We start from the raw sequence: 15,729 nt of genomic DNA on the forward strand, positions 1-15,729 counted from the left end.
ATACTTCTGGCATTGAAGTATACACACTTCAAGCCATCTTCCTGTTTACAGGCACCCTCCTTCGAGATCAATGCCATGTTCCTAACCTCCCTACACTCAAGGTCCTGTACCCTAAAGCTACAGTCCAGGTTCCCATGCCCCTGCAGAGTTAGTTTAAACCCTCCCAAAGAGCACTAGCAAACCTCCCCCCCAAGGATACTGGTGCCCCTCAGGTTCAGGTGTAGACCATCCTGTTTATAGAGGTCCCACCTTCCCCAGAAAGAACCCCAGTTTTCCAGAAACCGGAATCCCTCCCGCCTGCACCATCCCTGTAGCCACGCATTTAACTCTTCTCTCTCCCTATTCCTCGACTCTCTATCACGTGGCACGGGTAACAAACCAGAGACAACGACTCTGTTCGTTCTAGCTCTGAGCTTCCAACCTAGCTCCCTGAAAGCCTGCCTAACATCCTCACCCCTCTTCCTACCTATGTCGTTGGTGCCAACGTGGACCACAATCTGGGGCTGCTCCCCCTTCCCCTTGAGGACCCGGAAAACATGATCAGAGACATCACGTACCCTTGCACCTGGGAAGCAACATACCAATCGTGAGTCTCTGTCGCCCCCGCAAAACCGCCTATCTGTGCCCCTCACTATTGAGTCCCCAATAACTATCGCTCTACCTTTCACCACCCTTCCCTTTTGAGCAACGGGGACAGGGTCCGTGCCAGAGGCCTGAACCTCGTTGCTTACCCCTGGTAAGTCATCCCCCCCACAAGTATCCAAAACGGTATACTTGTTCTTGAGGGGAATGACTGCAGGGGGTCCCTGCACTGGCTGCTTCCTCCCACTCCCCCTCACTGTCACCCATCTCTCTATAACTTTCGGAGTAACTACTTCCCTAAAGCTCTGATCTATGACCCCCTCTGCCTCCCGAATGATCCGTGGTTCATCCAACTCCAGCTGCAGTTCCCTAACACAGTCTTGGAGGAGCTGGAGATGGGTGCACTTCTTGCAAGTGTAATCAGGAGGGACGCTAATGGCTTCCCTCACCTCATACATGTTGCAAGAGGAACATTGCACTGCCTTCGCTGCCATCCCTCTAAAAGGTAAACTTTAAAAACTAGATCTAAAGAAACAAACAAGCAAAATGCAGCACTTACCTGCTTATCACAACGGGTCTATATTATTAGGTTAGAGGAGGAGGGTGGGTGGGAGGCTCTACCCCTGTAGTGCCTCGGGTTCCTCGCCTGCGCGCTTTTATAAGAAAAAAAAACCTTCCCAGGTAAGCTAGTGCGACACCAGCTTCCGGGTCCGCTAGGTGCTTAAAAAAAACTTTAAATTTTAGCCATTAAAAAAACAATAACTGGACTATACCGTGACTTAAAATAAACACCATCAGACAGCCGTTACCTGCTCCGCCCAGAGAGTGAGCAAATACATGGCTTGGGTGAACAAACACAATGTATTGGTACTAAACTTACTGATGACTCAAAGATGGGAGGAAAAGTGGTTATGAAGAGGATTTAAGGAGCTTTCTTTAAAATAATTTGCTCATGGAGACTGGCGTGGCTGGGGCAGCATTTATTACCTCTCTCTAACTGCTCCGGAAAAGGTGGTGTTGAGCTGCCTTCTTGAACCACTGCAGTTCATGGGGTAAAAGTACACCCACAATGCCCTTAGGGAGGGAAGATCAGGATTGTAACCCAGTGACAGTGAAGGGATGGTGATATATTTCCAAATCAGGACGGTGAATGGTTTGGAGGGGAACTTGTTCCCACGTATCTGCTACCCTTGTCCTTTGAGATGGAAGTGATCATGGGTTTGGAAAGCACAATCAGAGGAGAATTGGTGAATTTCTGTAGTAAGTACACACTGCTGCTACTGAGCATCAATTGTGAGGGGTTTGAGTGCTGAGATTAGTGAGTGTGGTGTCAATCGAGCAGGGGCTGCTTTGTGGTGTCAAGCTTCTTGAGTGTGGTTGGAGCTGCACCCATCCAAGCGAGTGGGGGAGTATTCCATCATACTGCCTTGTAGATGGTGGACAGGCTTTGGGAGTCAGGAGGTAAGTTTATCACTGTGGTATTCCTAACCTCCAACCTGCTCTTGTAGTCACAATATTCATATGGCCGGTCCAGTTGAGTTTCTGTTCAGTAGTAATCTCTAAGATTCAATGGGAGATTCATTAAGTTGTCGCTGAGTAACAGATTCTCCCTTTTTGGAGATGGTCATTGCCTGGGATTTGTGGCACATTGGTGTTGGTCAGCCCAAGCCTGGATATTGCCCAGATCTTGTTGCATTTGAACATGGACTGCTTCAGCGCCTGAGGAATTGTGAACAGTGCTGAACATTGTGCAATCATCGGTGAACATCCCCTCTTCGGACCTTATGATGGGGGGAAGCTCATTGATGAAGCAGCTGAAGATGCTTGGGCCTAGGACACTACCCTGAGGGATTCCTGCAGAGATGAGGGGAGGTGGTGTTCTAGTGGTAATATTGCTGCAGAATTCACTCAGAGACCCAGGAAATGCCCTGAGGACCTGGGTTCAAATGGTAGAAGGTGAAGTTTAAATTCAATAAAAATCTGGAATTAAGGATGACTATAAAACGGTTGTCAATTGTCAGAAAAATCTCGTTTGTTAATGTCCGTTAGGAAAAGGAAACTGTTATTCTTACCTGGTCTGGCCCAAATGTGGTTCCAGACCTGCAGCAATATGGTTGACTCTCTACTGCCCTCTGGGCAATTAGGGATGGGCAATAAATGCTGGCCCAGCCAGTGATGCCCTCATTTGGGGAATTAATTTTTAACAGTGCTCTGAAGCTGAATGATTAGCCTGAAACAAAGTGGTTCATTTTCCTTTTTGCCAAATATGAGTCCAATCAGTGAGGGTTTTTTCTAATTGCCATTAATTCTAGTTTTGCCCGGGCTCCTTGCTGCCACACTCGGTCAAAAGCAGCTTTGATGTCAAGGGCTGACCCTCTCCCCTCCCCTGTAGGATTCAGCTCTTTTGTCCATGTTTGACCCAAGGCTGTAATGAGGTCAGGAGCTGAGTGACCCTTGGGGGAACCCAAACTGGTGCTGCTTGATAGCGCTGTTAATGACCCCTTCCATCATCTTTACTGATGATGATCGAGGGTCGACTGATGGGGTAGTAATTGGCTCAGTCTGGATTTGTCCTGCATTTTGTGTGCATCTGTGACTGTGTGTATGTGTGTGTGTGTACGTGTGCATGTGCATGTGGTCACATCCCAGAACAGAATGTGCTGTGTAGATGCCCAGGGTTCCACCCATGGAATGTGAGCTGCCTTCAATTAGACACTTACTCAAGTTAGTGTTCCATTTGGTGTATGTTACATAAACTGGAAGCTAACACCCGAGAGTGCAGGGGGTGTCTCTCTGATGGCAACTTTGTTCTAGCTCCTTCCATGGCACTTGTGCCCAGACAGAGGGCAACAGGCAACCAGAGAGAGTTCCTTCCATTCCCCTGAAGTTGGCAACATTGCCACACTCTGCCCCAGCTACCCTCTCCACCAGCTCTGTGTTCACTCAGAGTTCACCCATTGTCTGCAGCCCTCACTGGGTGACTCCATTGAACCGCATGCCACTGGGAGGCTGGCAGTTCGTCAGACAAGCCTGCAGAATGGCTGGATGGAAACAGGCCACCTCCCAGAGCACCTTTAACCCAGGTGCACAATCCCAGGGGATGCCAAAGAGCGTCCTCACTTACTCCAGTCAGTGTTTACACCAACTGAAACACTGTGCAATGTCACTGGGCTAGTAACCCAGAACCCCCAGGCTAATATTCTGGGGACTGGGGTTCAAATCCCACTGATAACAACAAATGCTGGAGCTCACAGCAGGTCAGGCAGCATCCACGGAGAGAGAGAGAAAGAGAGAGAGAGCAAGCTAATATTTTCAGTCTAGATAACTCCTCATCAGAGCTGAGCTGAACTTTGGAGGGGACAGGGGAAGTGAAGGGTGTTGGGGGAGAAAGGGTGTTGGTAGTTCAGTGATCAGAATGTGAGAATGGCAGAGCAATGGTGTGTGCCCGGCCAGACCTGAAAGGACAGTAAGTGGGATGTGGGGAGGGAACAAGCTAATAGAAAGGGAAGGAATGGGAGTTGGTTCACAATATAAAGGTGTTGAACTCAATATTAAGTCCAGAAAGCTGTAAAGTGCCTGTTCTGAAGATGAGATGTTTTTCTCTAGTTTGTGTTGTGATTCACTGGAACACTGCAGCACGCTGAGGATAGGTATGTGAGCAGGACGCTGTGTTAAAATGGATGTCATAGGAAGGTCAGGGTCCTGCTTGTGCACAGACTGGAGATGTTCTGCGAAGTGGTCGCTCAATCTGCTTATGGTTTCTCCAATGTAGGGTAGGCCCCACTGGGTGCAGCGAATACAATAAACCAGATTGGAGGAGGTACAGGGGATATGCTGCTTCACCTGGAAGGACTGTTTAGGCCCTTGGATGGTGAGCAGGGAGGAGGGGAAGGGGCAGGTGTTGTGCCTTCTGTGGTACAAGGGGAAAGTCCTGTGGGAAGGGGGCAGTGATGGTGGTCATAGGTGAATGGACTAGGGTGTCCCGAAAGGAACGATCCCTGTGAAACACAGAAGGGGGAGTGAGGGGAAGATGGGTTTGGTTGGGGCATTCTGCTGGAATTGGTTATGGAATTCGATTTCAATAAATAACATGGAATTAAAATCTAGTCTCATGGTGACCGTATTGATTACCACAAAAGCACATCTGATTTTCTAATGTAGTTTAGGGAAGGAACTCTGCCTTCTCTAACTAGTCTGGCTTTCCTAAGACCTTTTTACAACTTTTCCAACTCTTCCAGGTTAGATTTCAGTCAGAAAGTCATACACACTATCTAACAAAGTAATGTCACTCTGCATATCTCACACTGTGAACCTGCACGAGGTGCTGTGGGCCACCAAACAGCCAAAGAATTGTACTCCAGCACAATCTGTAACCTCATGACCCCGTATATCCCTCACTCAACCATTACCATCATGCCAGGGGGTCAATCCTGGTTCAATGGAGAGGGCAGAAGGACAGCGTGTATCATACCGAGAAGTGATAGGTAAATCTGGTGAAGCTACAATACAGGATTGCCTGCTTGTCAAATAGCAAATGCAGCTTTAACATACAGAGTTAGCATTCTACAACCAATGGTTCTTTCCTAAGCTCTGCGGTCCTGCCACATCCAGTTGTGAATGGTGGTGGACAATTAAACAACTTTCTAAAGGAGGAGGCTCCACAAATGTCTCCATCCTCAATGATGGAGGGGCCCAGCACATCATTAGGACCAGGATTGAATTACAACCATCTTCAGCCAGAAGTGCTGAGTGGATGATCCACCTCAGCCTCCTCCAGTGGTCCCCAGCATCACAGATACATGTCTGCAGCCATTTTGATTCACTCCATATGATATCAAGACATCGTTGAAAGGACTGGATATGGGCTCTGACAATATTCTGGCAATAGTACTGAAGACTTGTGCTGCAGAACCTGCTGCTCCCCTGGCCAAGCTCTTCAGGGAAAGTTACAACACTGATATCTACCCAACAATGTGGAAAATTGCCCAGATACATCCTCTCTACAAAAAGGACAAATCCCACCGGCCAACTGCCATCCCATCAGTCTACTCTCCACCATCAGTAAAGTGATGGAAGGTGTCAGAGTAGGTGAGAGTGGCAGTCCTTCACATCAAGGCTGCATTTGATAGGATGTGGCATCAAGGAGGCCTAGAGAAATTGGAATCAATGGGTTTCGGGGCAAAGTCTCCATTGGTTGGAGTCATACCTGGCACATAGGAAGATGGAGGTCAGTCATCTTAGCTCCAGGGTGTTTCTGCAGGAGCTCCTTACGATAGTGTCCTACGCCCAACCATCTTCAGCTGCTTCATCAATGAACTTCCCTCCATCATAAGGGCAGACATCTCTACTCCTCAGATACTGAAGCAATCCATGTTCAAATACAAACAGAGCTGGGCAATATCCAGGCTTGGGCTAGCAAGTGGCAAGTAGCATTCACATCAAACATTCAATGGCATCACAGTTTCCTGACTATCAATGTCCTGGGGGATACCATTATCCAGAAAATGAACTGGACAAGCCATAGAAATACTGAGGCTACAAGAACAGGTCAGAGCCTGGCAACGCTGCAGTAAGTAATTCCCCTTTGACTCCCCCAGTACCTGTCCATCATCAACAAGGCACAATTCAGGAGCGTGGTGGAATATTCCCCACTTACAGGGCAATACTTGATTAACACCACATCTACAAACACCACTGATGCTCAATGGCAGCAGTGTGTACTATCTACAAGATGCATTGCAGAAATTCACCAAAGATCCTTAGATAGTACCTTCCAAAACCACGGCCGCTAGAATCGACAGGGACAAAGGCAGCTGATACACGGCAACACTTGCATCTGCATGTCCCCCTCCAACCCACTCACCATCCTGACTTGGAATATATATCTGCTGGATTAGTGGTGCTGGAAGAGCACAGCAGTTCAGGCAGCATCCAACGAGCAGCGAAATCGACGTTTCGGGCAAAAGCCCTTCATCTATTCCTGATGAAGGACTTTTGCCCGAAACGTCGATTTCGCTGCTCGTTGGATGCTGCCTGAACTACTGTGCTCTTCCAGCACCACTAATCCAGTATTTGCTTTCCAGCATCTGCAGTCATTGTTTTTACCTCGTTGGAATATATATCGCTGTTCCTTCAGTGTCGCTGGGTCAAAATTGGGGAACTCCCTCCCTAAGGGGAGGTTCACTACACCCAAGGACCACAGATATTCTTCCCCAGAGGCTGGCTAATAAATACTACCCCAGAAAGTGACAACTCATATTGTGAATGTTGACCGAAACAACCGTGAGGTCCAAATGTGCAAATCTCTGATCTCATCCAACAGAATTCCAGCCTCCCACATTCCAACAACTCTCTGGGCATTAACTGCTGAGTGAGAAATCTCCCCACTAATACTTGCTGGGAAATACCGAGGCAAATGAAATCAAGGAGTTAGCCCTTGTGAAGCCCTGTGGAAGAGGATGTAATCTCCATAAACAACACATGCTGTTGTTACTGCCCTGTATGTCTGAGGGTGTGGGGAGGTCAAGCCCAGTAACAGCTGCTGACTTTGAGAAGGAAGTTTCTCTGTAATCCTTTACCCTACAAGGAGTAAACAGGACTTGGCAAATCAGAGAGCTTCCTCCCAGGGTTAAAATGATCAGCAGTTAGGCCCAGCACAATTATGTTTCATTGCCAAATTGGCAGTGGGGAGCTGGACTCCTGCAATTTCCACGGCGATATTTTGGAATGACGGAAGGAATTAAAATCGCTTCCTTTCCTGCAGGACATGACAAGAACCCATTCACTACGCTCCTGTAACCTCTTGCAAACAACCTGAGCGGCTGTGCTGGAGGGCAGCAGCTAACTCCCAAACATTATCATGCACCAGATTCTTTTATATCTGTCGCTTTTCATACAGTGCCAGCAAGGAACGGCCTTCTCAATGGGAACATCGCGAGCAACAAACTTGATAAACGTTCCCATTTATGGGAAACACAATTTCATTCCTGACACACAGCTGGATCCTATTCAATTTCTGTTTAAGCAAGAGGGGGGAAGGGGTGGGTGGGCAGGATCCGGCATAGCAAGGTGTTCTATCAGAGAGAGGACCTTGGAATCCTGGAGTACAGAACACCAAACTTGTTACAGCACAGAGTCAGGCCATTCAACCCCTCGGGACTGTGCTAGCTCTTCAAAATGAGCATTATTACTCAGTGCCAATCTCCTGCCTTTTCCCCATCTTCCCCAGGGAGTAAAGACATCTGTAAAGGCGTGGGGGCAACGTCACTGCCATGGTAATTCAGAGCCACAGCAGGGAAGGCAGGTTCAAATCCCACCACAGCAGCTGCTGAATTGAAATTCAAACTGTTTCAACTGATGAAAAAGGCTGAAGCTGAAAGCTCGTATTCCTCACGTCCATTGATTACGTTAGGGAAGGAAATCTGCCATCCTTACACAATCAATGACTCCAGATCTACGGTAACTCAATTCAAGGACAGTTACAAATGGGCCTTTACCATGGGGTCTACAATCTGTGAACAAAACAGGAATATGGACCGGGCGAATACTCAATCTGCTCAAGGAGATTGAAGTCTCAATCCCATCTGCATGCCTAACGTCCCCTGCACCCACTTCCCCCAAAACAAACTAACTGCTGGCTTTCTCATTATCTATTTACCTCTCACTTTAGAAAGTGGTCATTGACCCTGCCTCCATCTCACTCATGACCCTGAAATAAAGAACCCCTCCTTTATCTCTGTGTTTAATGGGAGACTCTTTTAAACTGCGCTCCTTTGGTCTAGTCCCCCCAAGAGGGGAACGAGCTTCCCAGCATCCATTCTGGATGCTTTGCTTATACTTTCTGCCAAAAGCAGGCAATTTTCACACTGTCCCCACACTGGGGTGATCAAGTTGCTACCAATTTTCCCATTCATTTAACCCATCTCTATTCCCCCAGCCAGGGGTCCATTAGCCCAATTGGCTGGATGGCCGGCTTGCGATGTACATTGGTGCTGACAATGTGGGTTCAATCCCTACCGTGGCTGAGGATACTACACTTCCCTAACCTCTGCCCTTGCCAGGGACGTGGTGACCCTCAGGTTAAACTACTAAAAGCCATCTCTCTCTCTCTTTCTAATGAGAGAGCAGCCCTATGGTCTGATAGGTCTACAAAACCTTTACCATTTATCTGCTAACCGTCTTACCTACTTACACCTCTTACTTTGTGTAATAATCTTCGATGGGGCAAATTGTCAAATGTCTTCTGAAAAACTGAAGCAAACCACATTAACAGATTCGCCTTTATCTCTATTACTTGTTAACTCCTCAAAGAACGGCAAGAGAATTTAAGATGTGGAGGAGCTAGTATTGGACCTGCGGTGGACAAAGTTAGAAATCACGCAACACCAGGTTATGGTCCAACAGGTTTATCTGGAAGCACTAGCTTTCGGAGCACTGCTCCTTCACTAACAACCACCTGATAAAGGAACAACGCTCTGAAAGCTAGTGCTGCCAAATAAACCTGTTGGACCATAACCTGGTGTTGTGTGATTTCTAACTTAATAGAATTTAAATCCAGCAGCTGGTGTGGTGGGGTTTTGAACTGACGTTCCCTGTTGCTCCTCTGAATTAGCAGTGAAGTGACATTTACCCCATCTCCCTCTACAAAAGGAATCTCTAACTCAGAGCCAAATGAGGAACGTTACTCACTGATCCACCTTGGAGAACACTTAAAGAGTCATTGAGTCATACAGCATGGAAACAGACCCTCCCAGTCCAACCAGTTCATACTGACCATAATCCCAAACTGAACTAGTCCCACCTGCCTGTGCTTGGCCCATATCCCTCCAAAACTTTCCTATTAATGAGCTTATCTAAATGTCTTTTAAACATTGTAACTATCCGCATCCACCACTTCCTCAGGAAGTTCATTCCACACACGAACCACTCTCTGTGTGAAAAAGTTGCCCCCATGGTCTTGTTTAAATCTTTCTTCTCTCTTGTTTGAACTCCCCCACCCCCGGGGAAAGATACCTGCCATTCACCTTATCTCATGATTTTAGAAACCTCAATAAGGTCACCCCTCGGCCTCCTACACCCCAGTGAAAAAAGCCCCAGCTTATCAAGCCTCTCCTTAGACCTCAAATCCTCCATTCCCGTCAACATGCTGGACTGAACCCTTTCCAGTTTAATACCACCCTTCCTACAGCAGGTCCTGTACAACCTCAACATGACATCCCAACTCCTACACTCAAAGGGCTGAGCAATGAAGGCAGGCATGCTAAACACCTTGTCAGCTTTTGTTTCCAATAGATATCCCTTTGCGATTTTAAATGTTTTAAGCTCCTCCCTTCCTTTCACCAATTGATAATTATTTCTAGAATGTTACTTAGATCTTTGACACAAAACTTTGGTTCAATTCATCCATACTTACTCATCTCCCATTTTTAATTCCCCAGATTCATTCTCTAGAGGACAAATACTCACTTTAACATTCTCTATAACGTTGCTAGGTACCTGTAGAAATTCTAACTGCATATTTTTACATTTCTAGTTAGCTTTCTCTTGTACTCTAATTTCTCCCTCGTTAACTCCTAGTCACGCATGTTATATTCTATACAATCTCCTGACCTGTTTATCACCTTTATAACTATATATGCTGTTACTTTCAATTTCATAATATCTTCATTTCCTTAGTTAGTCATGGATGGTGTGTACACCTCTTAGAGATTTTCTCACTCTCAGGAATTCTGAAATATCTCCTTAAACGCTTGCCAGAGCATGGCTATTGACAAGATGATCAATCATCTTTCTCTAGTTCAGTGCTAGCAATTAAGAGATTGACTCAAAGCCGGGACATCACAGCTGAAACACCATTTTGGATGTAACTGACTTAGCTCCTGTGAATGCAGGGTTAGAGAAGGGGGTGAATTGGTCAGGATTCTTGGCAGTCAGTGTGATCCAGTGGCCCCTGACTGATTTCACTAATAGAGGCAGGCACATATCATTCCAGCACACTCTGCAGGGTTTTCAAAGGGGAACACGGGAACCGGAGAACGCCATTCCGACTCCTCAAACCTGTTCTGGAAGAATTAAACAAGGGGGCATTGTACAGGAATCAGACCTTTACAGATTGGCATTTTGAAAAACATCTTCATCTAAAGTTTGGAACTCCCTGAAATGACGGGATAAGCTGGGAAAAGGGCTTTTTTTAAACAACAGAGACCAACAGATGCAAAACACTGTAGATGCTGGAAATCTGAAACTCACAGGCTGTGCCTGTGGAGAGAGAAACAGAGTTAACGTTTCGACTCCGAATGCGAGTCATGGTTCAGGAGAACAGTCTTTGGAGTTGCAATGTAAGGGGGAGTGGTGGCATAACGGTACTGTCGCTCGATTAATAAACCAGAACCTCAGGCTGGAAATTCAAACGTAAACAGATTCCTTTGAGAGACGAAGGCCTAGAGGAGGTCTGATCAAGGTTTTCAAAATTATGAGCGAGTTGGACAGAATAGATAGGGAGCAGCTGTGAACAAGAGCAAAAGGGGCATAGATTTAAAGTGATGTACAAACTAAGCAGGGGGATGTGAGAAAAACATTTTCACTCAACGAGTGGAGACACGTTCAACTGAGAGGCACTGGATGGTTATTGGAATAATAACAGTGCAGAGAGATATGGGTAAAAGACAGGAGATTGGCTCCAGGGAACAGAATCAGTCCTGGCACGATGGGCTGAATAGCCTCTGCCTGCCCTGTAACAATTCCAGGGATCTCCACAATGTCCAAGACCTGCTGAGGTTTCTCCAGCCTTTTCTCTTTCTGTTTCACATCAACAGATGATGGGGAAGCAAAATGCACTCGGGGACATTTGACCAAAAAAAGGAGGGTGACAGGCATTACAGCATGGCAGAGGGGATTTGATGGGCTGAATGGCCCCTCACCAAGTGAGAAATGGTGTGGGCTCACTCCCAGAATGGAGGCCAGGAGCAGTCCCTCTGAAGACTGAGGGGGTCGGGGTGGCCCCTTGGGAAGAGAAAGGGATAAAGGTTGGAGAAAGGATGGGGATTGGAGAAAGGATGGCGACTGGGGAAAGGATGGAGATTGGGGAAAGGATAGAGATGGGGAAAGGATAGAGATTGGGGAAAGGATGGAGATTGGGGAAAGGATAGAGATGGGGAAAGGATAGAGATGGGGAAAGGATAGAGATTGGGGAAAGGATGGAGATTGGGGAAAGGAGAGAGATTGGGGAAAGGAGAGAGATTGGGGAAAGGATGGAGATTGGGGAAAGGATGGAGATTGGGGAAAGGATAGAGATTGGGGAAAGGATGGAGATTGGGGAAAGGATAGAGATGGGGAAAGGATAGAGATTGGGGAAAGGATGGAGATTGGGGAAAGGATGGAGATTGGGGAAAGGAGAGAGATTGGGGAAAGGATGGAGATTGGGGAAAGGATGGAGATTGGGGAAAGGATGGAGATTGGGGAAAGGATAGAGATGGGGAAAGGATGGAGATTGGGGAAAGGATGCAGATTGGGGAAAGGATAGAGATTGGGGAAAGGATGGAGATTGGGGAAAGGATAGAGATTGGGGAAAGGATGGAGATTGGGGAAAGGATAGAGATTGTGGAAAAGATTGTGATTGGGGAAAGGGTGGAGATTGGGGAAAGGATAGAGATTGGGGAAAGGATGGAGATTGGGGAACGGATGGAGATTGAGGAAAATATGGAGATTGGGGAAAAGATGGAGATTGGGTAAAGATCGAGATTGGGGATAGGATGGAGATTGAGGAAAGGATGGAGATTGGGGAAAGGAGAGAGATAGGGAAAGGATGGAGATTGGGGAAAGGATGGAGTTTGTGGAAAAGATTGTGATTGGGGAAAGGATGGAGATTGGGGAAAGGATGGAGATTGGGGAACGGATGGAGATTGAGGAAAATATGGAGATTGGGGAAAAGATGGAGATTGGGGAAAAGATGGAGATTGGGGAAAGGATGGAGATTGGGGAAAGGATAGAGATTGGGGAAAGGATAGAGATTGGGGAAAGGATGGAGACTGGGGAAAGGATAGAGATTGGGGAAAGGATGGAGATTGGGGAAAGGATGGAGATCGGAGAAAGGATAGAGATTGGGGAAAGGATGGAGATTGGGGAAAGGATGGAGATTGGGGAAAGGATGAAGACTGGGGAAAGGATAGAGATGGGGAAAGGATAGAGATTGGGGAAAGGATAGAGATGGGGAAAGGATGCAGATTGGGGAAAGGATAGAGATTGGGGAAAGGATGGAGATTGGGGAAAGGATGGAGATTGGGGAAAGAGTGGAGATTGGGGAAAGGGTGGAGTTTGGGGAAAGGGTGGAGATTGGGGAAAGGATGGAGATTGGGGAAAGGATGGAGTTTGGGGAAGGGAGAGAGATTGGGGAAAGGATAAAGATTGGGGAAAGGGTGGAGATTCGGGAAAGGGTGGAGATTGGGGAAAGGATGGAGATTGGGGAAAGGATAGAGATTGGGGAAAGGATAGAGATTGGGGATAGGATAGAGATTGGGGAAAGGAGAGAGATTGGGGAAAGGATGGAGATTGGGGAAAGGGTGGAGGTTGGGGAAAGGATAGAGTATGGGGGAACGGGTGGAGATTGGGGAAAGGGTGGAGATTGGAGAAAGGATAGAGATTGGAGAAAGGATAGAGATTGGGGAAAGAATGAAGATTGGGGAAAGGATGAAGATTGGGGAAAGGGTGGAGATTGGGGAAAGGGTGGAGATTGGGGAAAGGATGGAGATTGGGGAAAGGATGGAGATTGAGGAAAGGATGGAGATTGGGGAAAGGAGAGAGATTGGGGAAAGGATGGAGATTGGGGAAAGGATGGAGATTGGGGAAAGGATAGAGATGGGGAAAGGATGGAGATTGGGGAAAGGATGCAGATTGGGGAAAGGATAGAGATTGGGGAAAGGATGCAGATTGGGGAAAGGATAGAGATTGGGGAAAGGATGGAGATTGGGGAAAGGATAGAGATTGTGGAAAAGATTGTGATTGGGGAAAGGGTGGAGATTGGGGAAAGGATAGAGATTGGGGAAAGGATGGAGATTGGGGAACGGATGGAGATTGAGGAAAATATGGAGATTGGGGAAAAGATGGAGTTTGGGTAAAGATCGAGATTGGGGATAGGATGGAGATTGAGGAAAGGATGGAGATTGGGGAAAGGAGAGAGATAGGGAAAGGATGGAGATTGGGGAAAGGATGGAGTTTGTGGAAAAGATTGTGATTGGGGAAAGGATGGAGATTGGGGAACGGATGGAGATTGAGGAAAATATGGAGATTGGGGAAAAGATGGAGATTGGGGAAAAGATGGAGATTGGGGAAAGGATGGAGATTGGGGAAAGGATAGAGATTGGGGAAAGGATAGAGATTGGGGAAAGGATAGAGATTGGGGAAAGGATGGAGACTGGGGAAAGGATAGAGATTGGGGAAAGAATGAAGATTGGGGAAAGGATGAAGATTGGGGAAAGGATGAAGATTGGGGAAAGGATGAAGATTGGGGAAAGGATGGAGATTAGGGAAAGGATGAAGACTGGGGAAAGGATAGAGATGGGGAAAGGATGGAGATTGGGGAGAGGATTGTGATTGGGAAAAGGATTGTGATTGGGGAAAGAGTGGAGATTGGGGAAAGGGTGGAGTTTGGGGAAAGGGTGGAGATTGGGGAAAGGATGGAGATTGGGGAAAGGATGGAGTTTGGGGAAGGGAGAGAGATTGGGGAAAGGATAAAGATTGGGGAAAGGGTGGAGATTCGGGAAAGGGTGGAGATTGGGGAAAGGATGGAGATTGGGGAAAGGATGGATATTGGGGAAAGGATGGAGATCGGAGAAAGGATAGAGATTGGGGAAAGGATGGAGATTGGGGAAAGGATGAAGACTGGGGAAAGGATAGAGATGGGGAAAGGATAGAGATTGGGGAAAGGATAGAGATGGGGAAAGGATGCAGATTGGGGAAAGGATAGAGATTGGGGAAAGGATGGAGATTGGGGAAAGGATGGAGATTGGGGAAAGAGTGGAGATTGGGGAAAGGGTGGAGTTTGGGGAAAGGGTGGAGACTGGGGAAAGGATGGAGATTGGGGAAAGGATGGAGTTTGGGGAAGGGAGAGAGATTGGGGAAAGGATAAAGATTGGGGAAAGGGTGGAGATTCGGGAAAGGGTGGAGATTGGGGAAAGGATGGAGATTGGGGAAAGGATGGAGATTGGGGAAAGGATGGAGATTGGGGAAAGGATAGAGATTGGGGATAGGATAGAGATTGGGGAAAGGAGAGAGATTGGGGAAAGGATGGAGATTGGGGAAAGGGTGGAGGTTGGGGAAAGGATAGAGTATGGGGGAACGGGTGGAGATTGGGGAAAGGGTGGAGATTGGAGAAAGGATAGAGATTGGAGAAAGGATAGAGATTGGGGAAAGAATGAAGATTGGGGAAAGGATGAAGATTGGGGAAAGGGTGGAGATTGGGGAAAGGGTGGAGATTGGGGAAAGGATGGAGATTGGGGAAAGTAGAGAGATTGGGGAAAGAATGAAGATTGGGGAAAGGATGAAGATTGGGGAAAGGATGAAGATTGGGGATAGGATGGAGATTGGGGAAGGGATAGAGATTGGGGAAAGGATAGAGTATGGGGGAACGGGTGGAGATTGGGGAAAGGATGGAGATTGGGGAAAGGATGGAGATTGGGGAAAGGGTGGAGATTGGGGAAAGGATAGAGATTGGGGAAATGATGAAGATTGGGGAAAGGATGAAGATTGGGGAAAGGATGAAGATTGGGGAAAGGATGGAGATTGGGGAAAGGATGGAGATTAGGGAAAGGATGAAGACTGGGGAAAGGATAGAGATGGGGAAAGGATGGAGATTGGGGAGAGGATTGTGATTGGGAAAAGGATTGTGATTGGGAAAAGGATTGTGATTGGGAAAAGGATTGTTATTGGGGAAAGAATAGAGATTGGGGAAAGAATAGAGATTGGGGAAAGGATGGAGATTGGGGAAAGGATGGAGATTGGGGAAAGGGTGGAAATTAGGGAAAGGATAGAGATTGGGGAAAGGATGGAAATTGGAGAATGATTGAAGATTGGGGAAAGAATGAAGTTTGGGGAAAGGATAGAGATTGGAGAAAGGATAGAGATTGGGTAAAGGATGAAGATTGGGGAAAGGAT

General features: G+C 47.1%; 2 protein-coding genes across 2 annotated transcripts in view; both read right to left on the reverse strand.

Moving 5' to 3' along the window:
• LOC140468080 (uncharacterized) overlaps positions 1–15,729 on the reverse strand; it is a 97,309-nt gene that overhangs the window by 27,229 nt on the left and 54,351 nt on the right. The gene's annotated exons all lie outside the window — the stretch shown is intronic.
• LOC140468247 (uncharacterized) lies at positions 10,565–15,715 on the reverse strand (the record flags this gene model as incomplete). The annotated part of the gene is made up of 2 exons (XM_072564531.1): positions 10,565–10,643; positions 14,637–15,715. Coding segments are annotated over 2 exons (1,158 nt in total), but the record flags the coding sequence as incomplete, so codon positions are not given.

This window comes from Chiloscyllium punctatum, chromosome 46 (genome assembly GCF_047496795.1).
Source record: "Chiloscyllium punctatum isolate Juve2018m chromosome 46, sChiPun1.3, whole genome shotgun sequence".
NCBI lineage: Eukaryota > Metazoa > Chordata > Chondrichthyes > Orectolobiformes > Hemiscylliidae > Chiloscyllium > Chiloscyllium punctatum.